The following is an 11,329-nucleotide window of genomic DNA, read 5'->3' as shown; positions in this document are numbered from 1 at the left end:
GGTTAGGACGCAGTCGTTTTTATATATACATGGAAGTCACATCATATACAAACTGAAAAACAAGAGAGTTAGTTTGCATTTGTCATGGAAGGACTACAAATGGGTCCCTGCAGCTTTCTTCAAAACTGATCTTTAAAAGACTTTGTGAAACAGGAAAAAGCAGCCACACTAAATCACTGTTCCAAAGTTACCTTTACAGCATGTGTGCTAGCCCACTAAAACGACGGCTGAGTTGCGTGATTAAAATACGAGGAGAAAAGATCGACAGCCACTACTGATACAGTGCCCCAATAGTACAGGGCTTTTCCCTACTGCAATGCGAACGGGCTCCATCCACGTGCCGCTCCCTCCCTCCCACCCCCAGAGAAAGAAATCGGTCACTAGAAGCACCACATATATTTTTCTGGCCATGCAATACACTTATGTTCAATGTTTTAGAAAGCTTGAAATTGGAATATCAATCCCTTACCTAGTTATTCTTTAAAGTGCAGTCATAACCGCTCTGCTTATTAAAGAAAAAGCTGTTACTAACTATACCACCACTGCTGGTTTTGTTGTCTTTTTTTCCTTTAAGTTATGTGACAACATAGGTCATTTTATTTATTTTTTTTTGCCCACAGATAAAATTATGGGAAGCAAAATAAACTTAGAAACCAGCCAACACAAAAAGAAAACAGAACTTCCCATGTCCTGACTACCCCCTGTTCGCCTTAAACGGCAAAAAAACCTGATGATAGAGCTGTACAAAATTCCCGCTAGAAACATTTGGAATACAAAGGAACATTTTAATTGCACAATAGATATTTAAAGTGAATATCATCTTGTTAAAGTCTAATCTTTGGTTTTTGCCTCGAGAAAGGCTCAAAATGACAGGTGAGGGGCAGGAATTTCCATATACACTACAGAAACTACAGCCCGCTAAAGTAAGTAGTTCCACTGATTTCAGTAAATATTCTAGTAGAAAGTGTTTCCTGGATCATACCCTAAAAACAATTCCAAAACTAGGATAAGGGACATGACCTAAAGCCAGGAAAATGGTGCAGATCTAGTTTTTTTTTTTAAAAAAATAAAAAAATTAAAAAAAATCACAACCTTAGGCTCTGATCCTGCAACATCTTTTAGGACAGAGTTTTAAGCACTTGAACGGCCCCACGACTTTCAGCGAACTGGCAGAGCCGAACGCTACGCAGCTGCTGAAGTGCTCTGCCAGACTGGGGCTTTGCAAGGTGTTGGGTGGTTTTTCGGGTTGTTTTTTTGAGATGGTCAGTGAAGCAAATAAGCAACAGTAGAAATGAGGACTACAAGCAAAATGTTTCATTTCTCTCCTTCTCCTACTCCAGGCAAGACTCGGATATAGGTAAAAAAGTTCAGCTATGTTTAAAAAGGAGAGGGATGCCGGGCCTTTTTATTACTATTCTTTTTCTTGTGCTTCTGCAATAATCAGCTGCTACTAAGTTCCTACCATTACTATTTTAAACCGTAACAAGCTGTGGGAAATGATCAGTGAAACACAGTAGTCAAGTAGACAGAAGACTCAGCACTGAAAAGAGTGTAAACTATAAATTATATTGAAAATAAAAATCCTTTAATGAAAAGCTGTTCAGTGCATACGTTACGGGCCGTTTGTATTAAAGACAGTCCCTCCTGCTGGTAACATAACCAAATAAGCTTGGGTATAAATACTCTTGGCCCAATTTTCGGAAGTGTTGAATACCCCCAGTTCCACTGAAATCAGTGAGGACACAGCATTTCTCAAAATCACTGATGCTCACACAGCAAAACACTAACTTCTACTAACAAACTCAATATACCGATAAATTAAAAACGTTCTGAAGTTGGAGGCGGGGAAGGGTGGGAGGACGTAAGTTTGCACACAGTTATTTCTTCAGATTAACGCGCACATGTCAGTAACTGTAGATGTGTTTTCAATTTGGTGCTATTGGGTTTTAATTCTGGGAGGAATCCTCCTTCGAGAAGGCAAAACCATTTTAAACGATATTGAAATTATACTACATTCTTATGGAAACGAAAAACTTCATGAGTTTGGATTTCATAATGCCAGGAACAGGGCTTCTGAAGCTGAAGCTTTAACAATGAACTTCGGTGCCACAAAGAGGAGAAGGGGTGGGGACAGAAACACAGTGACACTGCATTACAGTAGATATTTGCGTCTGGTATCCTCATCCAAAGTGAGGTCTACTACTTCTGGGGGCGAAGACCAATTCTGCTGGGGAGTTACAGCTGTCCATGATTGCGTTTGCTGAGCGTTAATGTACTGTGAGCCCGAGCCGTGCTTCCAGGAAGACACACTCTGAATCACACCTCCCCTGGGATGCACACACCTGTAAGCAAGGCAAAAAACCACAAAGGATTAAAGCTGCTATTGGATTCAGGCACAAGATTCTCAAGCTACAGTGTTTTATCACTTAGGCATCTTGTTAACATGTCCCTCTCCAAAACGTCCTCGTGGATTTGCCATTTGTAGAGGCCGTGACATCTTAAATACCCAGTAACAAAGCTGAGACTCAACTTTAAATTTAAACTCGGGGGTGGCGGTGGGGATTAAATTATTTTTAAGAACTGAATTCTGCCAGTGGGTGTAAAATGTGTGCATTTTTATGCACATATCCATATGTGCATGGATCCCAAGGATCTTGAAGAAGTCTGCCCCATCATGTGTAGTACCATGCGTTATTCAGAAGCATAGTTTCCTGCTGGCAGTTTTCCCCACTGGACTTTTAAAAAGAGAAAAATTTTAAGTGAGGCTTGATGAGACAAAGAGAAAAGCTATCTTTCTATATGAAATCAATACCATCTTAAAATAAGGACATAATGATACTTTCATTACAATAATTACAAGAGACGTCTTGTAATTACATTATTACAGCCATTAAATTTGATTTTTCTTTGGTCTTCTGAAGTAAAAATCACAAACATGCTGGGAAATGCTCACTGATAACAGTACAGCCCCACTTCAGCAAAACATTTAAGCTTTCAGTGATTATGGTCAATGAGACTAAATCATGTATTTAAAGATAAGCACACACTCAAGTGCCTTGCTAAGTGAGGTACATATCTACTTATTTGCACAGTATTTTTACCTATTATATTCATAATAGATATGTGACACTTGAAGTACAAGCTAATAATAATTAGAAAAAACCAAAATGAAAGATAGACTAATTTTGTTATGTGACGAAGTGATGACAAGAATTTACTGGAGTCTTTAAGACGATCACTCCATTTCCAGCTGTAAATCTTAAACAAGCGCTAGTAAAACTTTACACCTAGTGCTCCAAAAATTGTTTTGCTCTTGTAAGCACCGGTGGTGGCTGTAGCTGCTCCTGGCTGCGTATATAAGTAGGAGATGTTTGGCTGCTGGGGTAACCTTTTTGTGTTTCTTTGTGAAGGCACGTGTACTGTATTTCAGGAACTCAGGTTTTCTGCACTGGTCAAATATCCCTGACATTTACATTTTATTTGTTTTAATTTCAGGTAGTGCAATTTATTTTCTCCAGATCTACTTAGGTTATGCTCATCTCTCTTGGCTCTGGTTAGAGTTTCATGAAATAGAATGAAAAATCTCATTCTCCGAGCTGTAACTTCTCTGAATATAAATGTCTCATTTCCTTCTCAGATACGCTATTTAGTTTTGGATGTGATGTTCAGAATGACTTTTTTATTACTTCTTCAGTCTTAAAAATACATACTTAAAGTATGTATCTAAAAGAATTAGTAATAAGAGACTGGAACTCTAACAAACGCAGGGGATTTTTTTTTTTTTTTTTTTACAAAAGCTTTCTTTTAAGAAGAAATATTTTCAAGCATAACTGACAAGAAAAGCTTGTAGCCAAAGCAAACTAAATATGATGTTCAGTCTCAGGGACTATGGTCCAACGGTCTGATACAGAACAGTCCTCAATGCTTAGGCAAAGCTAGTACTAACTTTTCTCCCTGAAGATGACAAAAAGCAAGCTATAAATTCTCTCATCGAAATGATACCTCGCAAAAATAGAAGTGTTTATCCGCAAACAAGTCACACAAGCAGCCAATAGCAAAACGTTCAATCAAACATTAGCTTAGGGAACATGCTTTCCACTCTGTAGCTAAGGGAAGATACCAAGTAAAGGCAACCAAAAAAGCAGGGGGAAAAAAAAAAAACCTAGGGAAAAAAAAGGAAGACTGTTTTATACACATGCATGATAAAAAAAGTAAAATCTATTGGAGAAAAAAATAAACAAACTGAAAAACATGACTTTGTGTCCTAAGTAGATGCCAAGTAATAGTCCGATGATGAGAAACACCACCAATTCACTAGCAATCTGAAAAACTACAAATGATGGACAAACTCTAGGGTGTCACGACTCACGCCAGTCCAACGACGACATGGAATATGGAGCATGACAGAAAACAGTGTGAGCAAAAGAACTGAATCCACACACCATACTAACTAAGCATGCAAAAAATACTGAGCAAAAACCTAAACCTTTTCCAAACGACAACCCTGTCAGAAGCCCATCAATACTTCATAACTGCAAGCCTAGACCTGCAAGAGAAATAAAATTCTAAATAGGATTTGAACAACTGAAATGTGTGAGTTTTCAACGGAGCCAGTAAAAACTAGTCTTTGGGAGATGGTAGGTGGTTACATGAACAAAGGAAAGCACAAAAGCGTGCTTTAAGTCTGTCTTTGCTGAAATTATTTCAGTCCATATCTACTAAAACTGATTTGAAACAGCAACTCTGCATTTACTTAACATTTCCATTCTCATACATGGTAAATATTATCGAGGCAAGCAGCATGGAAAGCTTTTGAATAGGGGACCTCAAGCAGAAGGGTTGTGTGTACATAGTGCTAGACAGATTTACACAAACTAGTACGGGAGGAGAAGTCCGCACTGCTTATCATGAGGACAAAGATCCTCCGAGCCCTGGGCCTGCTGGATCAGCAGCCAGGACAGCTACTTCCTAAGGAATTAGTATCTTCCAGAAGAGTTTGCCATGCAAGGACTTTCACTGTTCTAAAAGCAAAGACTAAATCTCTCTTCCTTCAGCACCTTCAATTTTCCTTTTTTCACATCCAACAGCACTGGATTGTGCCCACACTATCTGTACAGCTTCCTGCCTGGGAAATTGGGTCCTGTACACCTTCCTTCTCCTTTCCTCAAGAAAGATGCAGTGAAGGGACAACAAGGAACAGCTCTGTTCCTTGTCCCTCACACCCCTTTTCCGCCTCCAAGCATCCACCAGGCAGCAGGCTAGTTTTAGAAAGAGCTTGTCTGTATACTGTTTTCACTTGCTTTTATCCCACCAGATTAACACTCCATACTATATGAAAATGCCAGTCTTGTTCAACTGCTTCGTAATACCTTAAGCCAAGGAAAGATCATAGACTAAAGATGAAGAGTAACATCAAAAAATGCCTATCAAGGATAACAGCTGAAGCACAGCTGGACAGCTTTCTATCTGAGCTTGAGAGAAACCTCTGGCTTCCTTACCCTCATCTACTTTGGGGATTTGAACTCTCTTGTATCTTGAAATAAAACCAAGATTCATAAGGACCTGATTTTTAATCTAAAGGGGCTATCTTATGACATTAGCCATTGAAAAGTTGATAGTTTTTTTACAACTACTGATTTATTAAATAAACTGGAAGTTGATTAAATGCTTAAAGTAAGTGAATATTTTGAAAGGGAACAAGAACCCACATAAATATTTTTGTTTATCTATTTGCATATTCACACTATGCCCTTAGAATCTGAATTCCTGATGTACATAAATTTGGTATCTTTAATACTACATATGTTTAGCCTGTTAACATTTGATATCTAATCACAAGCTTAATCTGAATACTTCTCAAGTTGGTAACGTTCTAAAGAAAAACACATTCTGACATCACCGTGACCAGCAGAACAGAAAAAACAAGTGCAGTGTTTGCCACCTTTTGGGCATCAGTCATGGATGGATAACTATAGAAGTGGAAGTCAGCAGTTTTCCTCTTTATTAATTTTGGCGATACAGATATTCTGATAAAATGAAAGAAATATTAGAGCAAGAAAAAGGAATTCATACCTGGCATGTTCCTGAACTCCAACAATCTCTACTTCGCTATCAGAAGAGGCGATATTAATTTCTTCATTGATCTGGGCATTACCAGAAGTGGTTTTGTCACTTGCAAGGAACCCTGGATCCAAATGACCTATAGATGGGGAAAATGCAAATACAGCCAATGTTTAACAGCTTCCACAACTCAGAGATCAGCTGGAAAAGGAATTTCCCAAGCTAACAAAAAAAAGACTGAAACACTGAGATTGGAAAATCTTATTAGATCAAGTTATCCAACTTTCAGTTCATCACCTGATACAGAATGACCACCGGATTTATCCAGTCTCAATAACTCTAGTGATGGTGTTATCACATAAATGTGAACAAAGCCCAACTATTGCATCAAGAATACTTGATGTAATTAGGCTTTCCAGCTGTTATTTTACCACAATGCTAGGAGTCAGACTGTGCCCGAACCTCTTTGAAATAAAGAAACACAACAAACTATTATCAGTAAATCAAATTCAATGACACTGTGGCAAACAAAGCCTACAGGCTGGACAGAAACATCACACACACCAAGGAAAATGAATTTCTTTTCTTTTTTTTTTTTTTAAATAGGGGAAGTCTGTCAATTAAAAAAACCCCAACAAACCTATCAGTTTCTGGTCACACTGCTTCACACATCTGCTCTAACATTATTACAAATACTTGGGGGGGGGAATCTCTTTTTCATAAGTTCCATATACAACAGTGTTTTTTTTTATTACAGTTCCTCAATGCTATCCAGTTCATCGGTCTGTCAAACAAGTCCTCTCTAAATACTCACAATAAGCGTGGCAGGTTCTGCCTTTTCTGCAAAGAAGGTCCTTCACCACAATTAGTGAAGCTGTGTTGTGACACATTAAATAACATTTGCACGGAAAACACACAAAAGCCAAAATGATGATTTGTTTTACAGAAAATAGATTATTAAAAAGGTCAATTAAAAAAATAAGATTTCAATAAAAAACATAACTTCTACTCCCCCCCCCCCCCCCAAAAAAAAAAAAAGAAGATTCATTCTACTGTCTCTCTTTAGCAGTAACCTGGGGGATGCTGGGCAGCCCTGAAGCAGATGACATTACCTACTTCTTGGAAACCATTCACTCAGCTGTATTACATAGGGGAAGAATAAATTATCGAGCAGGAAATTTGAGATTAGATGACTATATTATGTATATCTAGTTTGACTGGACACCTCTTCAAAGATGAGAGGAGGATGCAATAACAATCCATAGAATTTCAAAGGTGTGCAAACACGCAGAACCGATTATACCCCCAGGTAGATCAAGAGGGCACAGAGAGAAGAAATTAAACCTAAAACAAGTGCCAGGGAAACCTTCTAATGTCTGCTTAAAGTACGTGGAAAAGATGCAAGCAAATACAGGGGCAGAGACCATACTGTATGTTCAGTTTTTGGAAAGCGAAGACCCTTGGTGCAACATCTGATCAGGGTTAGCAAGGGAAGGAAACCTGTGTCTTGCCACGTACCCGAAGGAGGAGTTTCCACCTCACAAGACAAAAAAGATTTGTCAGCTGAACTTAAAACGAATTAATAGCCCAGGCAGACTTTTCCTAACATTACAGTTCAGCTGAACATTTCTTGGCAAATATCACTGACTGCCAGGAAGTCCCAAAATGGGTCATGGATATTTCTTTAATGGAAGTGGCTGGGCACACTGTGAAACATGAAATGGAAGCGCTCAGAGACTTTGGTTCATGTGCTGGCGACGCAAACCGGGAGCTTTACGTGATTACCGCCCCAGTGATTCGCATCGCCCCGCTCCTGAACGTCACTTCTGCTACAGCACGGGCAGCAGAACAGCAACACAATGCTTGGTCATTGATTCACGCAAACTGGTGTGGATATCCACCTGCCTTAATATGTTGTATTAAGGTATTCATGATGTGCCACCATTCTGCGGCCTTTGCTAGACAGGGTAATGTCTGGCAGAGGGGCAAAGCAGACCAGCTCTTAAATAGCCCCAAAATGAATCCCCAGATGTATAAATGAGAGCCCCAAAAGAGTAGTGTATTACCGTAGCTTTAAGTTCAGACAACAAAAAGGTAATTAGCAGTAGAGAAACCACGATTAGCAGAGTAAATACTGCAAGAGTAGCTGAGTGTTAATCAGGATTATAGCATACAGATAGATTTACAGCCTCTGGCCATACAAATTTCATGCCTAATAACATGCCTACGCTGTTAATTTCTTTGCACGAACATTACAATGACGCCCAAAGGAGATGTTTTGTTTGCCCTGCAACAGCAGGGCTTGCAAAACAGCCCAAAATATTTGCCCATGCACAAAGATGTGATAGTGTGTCCTAATAAGATTTTTCACTTTGATAAAGCTTATGTTGGTTTTTTTTCCCATGGGAACACATCATTTAATGTCTGTTAAACTAGATACTGGCTGAAGATTAATTTGGGAACAAGATGTAAGATTTGAAAATTCTGCTTTCCAAATATGCAATCCTAGACATGGTAAGAAAAGGCCAGTACTGACAAATGTGCAGTCAGAAGTGTACTGAGGCTACAGGGCTCTGGGGCAAGGTGTAAGCAGGAAGAAAAAGAGATTCATCCTTTCAGACGCTGACACGGCCGTAGCACCAGGAGCAAATTTGTCTGGACACGTTCCCACAGGGTCAGGGATGAAGAAGTTTCTTGAAGTTTTCTAGTTTTCTTTTACCTGGCAACCTCTTCCTTGCAAGTCCCCATGGATATAGATGGAGGAAGGAAGACAAATTTCTACCTGCATCGCAGCATTGTATTCGTAAGCGGAAAGTAAGAAGAAAGCTTGGTAAGAAACATTACTTTTTATTTCCTTACACTCCTTTGAAGTACCAATCCATTAGTGCTACATAATAAAGTTAATTTCAGCTGTTCTACTCGTTTAATAAATCACTTAATAAAGAAGTGGGCTTGTTAGGGGTCAAATAGCTAACTATCAGTCAGCTGCTATCCTGCAAACAATACCAGTGAGCTTGGAAAACACCGGCTAGCTTCAAAAGGACTGGAACAACATCCAGCCACAGACCACAGTGAAAATAACGCAACAGAGATTCTCATATTCAAATAATGGACTTGTCCATTCTGTAATAATCGAATATCTCTTTCAAAATCAGCCACATACTTGTGTTTCTTTAAGCCTTATAGACATTGAAAAGTAGCTCAGAGCTACCAAGACACTTCCAATGTAGGTGCCCTTTGGCAGGCTTATGTTTGGAAAACACAGCATGAAATGAAAAACTGCCGTGCTCCACCACTGCAGGCAAGACTCCGTGTCTTAGGCAGCTAAAAATCTTAACGTGGGTATTAAAAAAATGAGTGGAAAGGAAGGCAGTATGTTGGCATACAAGGCTATGGGATAAAGTCGATAGGAAAGACTCCCTGTTAGCTTTCTGCATCCAAAACACAGTAGCATTTCATGTTGTTGTTTAACTCTTTTGTTAGGGAAGAGTTGCAAGCACTTAGTGAAGCTGAACAATTTTTATGAGCTACATGATATTCTCTGAATTCTTCCACAGTATTCCTGCTCTTGCTTTCTTGAAGGAAATTTCTTTGCTGTCTTCTTGATGCTAAGCCCACTTACCAGCACCTTTTCACCCTTCATCTTTATCTGATGCTGGTCTGTCCAATTTTCTAAGGTACGTTAGAAATGCAGATGGAATATGGGGATAATTAATGCTTGTATTTTAAAGAAATAGAGAGACAAACAAAAGAGACAAAAAAGACATACACAGACAATTACAATACTTAAAATGAGATTATAATCGGTTTACTAGCTGGTGGCATGGGTTGTCATAATCAACCATTCAGTAACAAGCTTAGTTCACTTTCATTTTAAAAATAAACAACACCAAAACCCCAGACCTAAGTTCCAAGAAGTAATTAGAGGGAAAAGAAGGAGAAAAAATAATTAAGAAAATTAGTGTCAAAAAAAAAATATTGCAGGAATCTTTGTCAATTTTTATCAGTTGTATTTTGGAATAAATGTCACATTTTTAATAAGCACCTATACTGATTTATTGCAAAATCCACACAAGTAGCTTTTAAAGCTGTATAAACTACAAAAATACTGAAAGCAAGAAAGGGAGAGACACTGACTGCGATGCTGGAACAAACGTCAGAGGAGGGGAACTTAAACAAACCTGTATCAGCACTCAGTTCATCTAGCAGTCCTCTGGTTCTCCAGGTAGATCCCGAGTCTTGATTTCCTAAAGAATTATTGTGCTCTTGAACTACTGCGGCCGCCAACAGATTGTCCACATTTACCACTTCTGGGTCTGAATTTGTGTCTGATATATCATAATGAGCTACAACTGGAGGTCCATCTGCAGAGGGAGAGAAAAGCAACGCGGATTAGGAAAGTCAGCATACTGTGAAAGAACCTTTAAAAGTACAAATAATTTGTTTAAGGATTAATGCAATCTCCTATATGAAGCTCTTAAAGAACTATAAATTATACGAATTATTAAACTTCAGTTAATGAACATAGTCTGAGATTACAGACACATTTTAACCTTTGCATACACAGAAAACACAAATGTAAGAAAAACATGTTTATCAATGTATCAGTTATTTGTGTATTACCTTTTACATTAACACATAAACATCTCCATATCTGACAACGTTACATTTACAATCTTAAAAGGATAAAACCTTCAGTTTAAAATAAAAAATAGTAAGTTACAGGACATTAAATTTGGCAAGACAAGATATTTATCTAGAGAATTTCACAAAACTCAAGTGACAGCTTACATTACTTTAGGGGTGCTTGAATAAAAATAACTTTTTGATATAACTGATCCAGTGACAATAAATTTAACATTAGGCAACTTTCCTTTCATAACATTTACCTGACAAGGACAGGGGAATTTTTCAAAATGGCAATGTTTTTTGGTGTTGTTTTTTTAAGATCAAGAATAACAAGAAACAAAACTATAATGTGCAGTGATAAATATGCTTTTAACTCAACATGATTATCATATGCATTTTTGGCCACCAAAGTGAAGAGGGGAAAGAGGGAGAGAAAATTGCTTACATGATTCTGAAATCTATTCTTGAGGAATAACAAAAAGCTATTTTTGGTCTATTTTGTTAGGACGGACTATTTTCTTTGTGAGGACTGAAAATCACTTATAATTGGAAAGCATGCTAGAAACAGAAGAGGCTCAGAAAAAAGTCAAATTCAAGACAAGGATTAATGTGGAAGCAAAGACAGAATGGATCAATATTG

The 11,329-nt window shown here is 38.2% G+C and overlaps 1 protein-coding gene across 2 annotated transcripts in view; it reads right to left on the bottom strand.

Annotated features, from left to right (window-relative positions):
• Window positions 1-373: 373 nt before the first annotated feature.
• The window catches only part of ARK2N (arkadia (RNF111) N-terminal like PKA signaling regulator 2N), a 45,240-nt gene continuing 34,284 nt past the window's right edge, over window positions 374-11,329 (bottom strand). The window contains exons 3-5 of one of the 2 annotated variants that reach the window (XM_050913211.1): window positions 10,242-10,424; window positions 6,073-6,199; window positions 374-2,342 (exon numbers count right to left, since the gene is read on the bottom strand). In XM_050913211.1, coding sequence (XP_050769168.1) covers window positions 2,153-2,342; window positions 6,073-6,199; window positions 10,242-10,424 — 500 coding nt within the window. In that variant the 3' untranslated portion in view covers window positions 374-2,152. The remainder of the gene's footprint in view (window positions 2,343-6,072; window positions 6,200-10,241; window positions 10,425-11,329) is intronic. The other variant, XM_050913210.1, reaches the window with a different exon arrangement.

This window comes from Gymnogyps californianus, chromosome Z (assembly GCF_018139145.2).
Source record: "Gymnogyps californianus isolate 813 chromosome Z, ASM1813914v2, whole genome shotgun sequence".
In the NCBI taxonomy this organism is placed as follows: Eukaryota; Metazoa; Chordata; class Aves; order Accipitriformes; family Cathartidae; genus Gymnogyps; species Gymnogyps californianus.
Note: the sequence above shows the minus strand (reverse complement) of the source record. Positions and strands in the feature narration are given on the sequence as shown.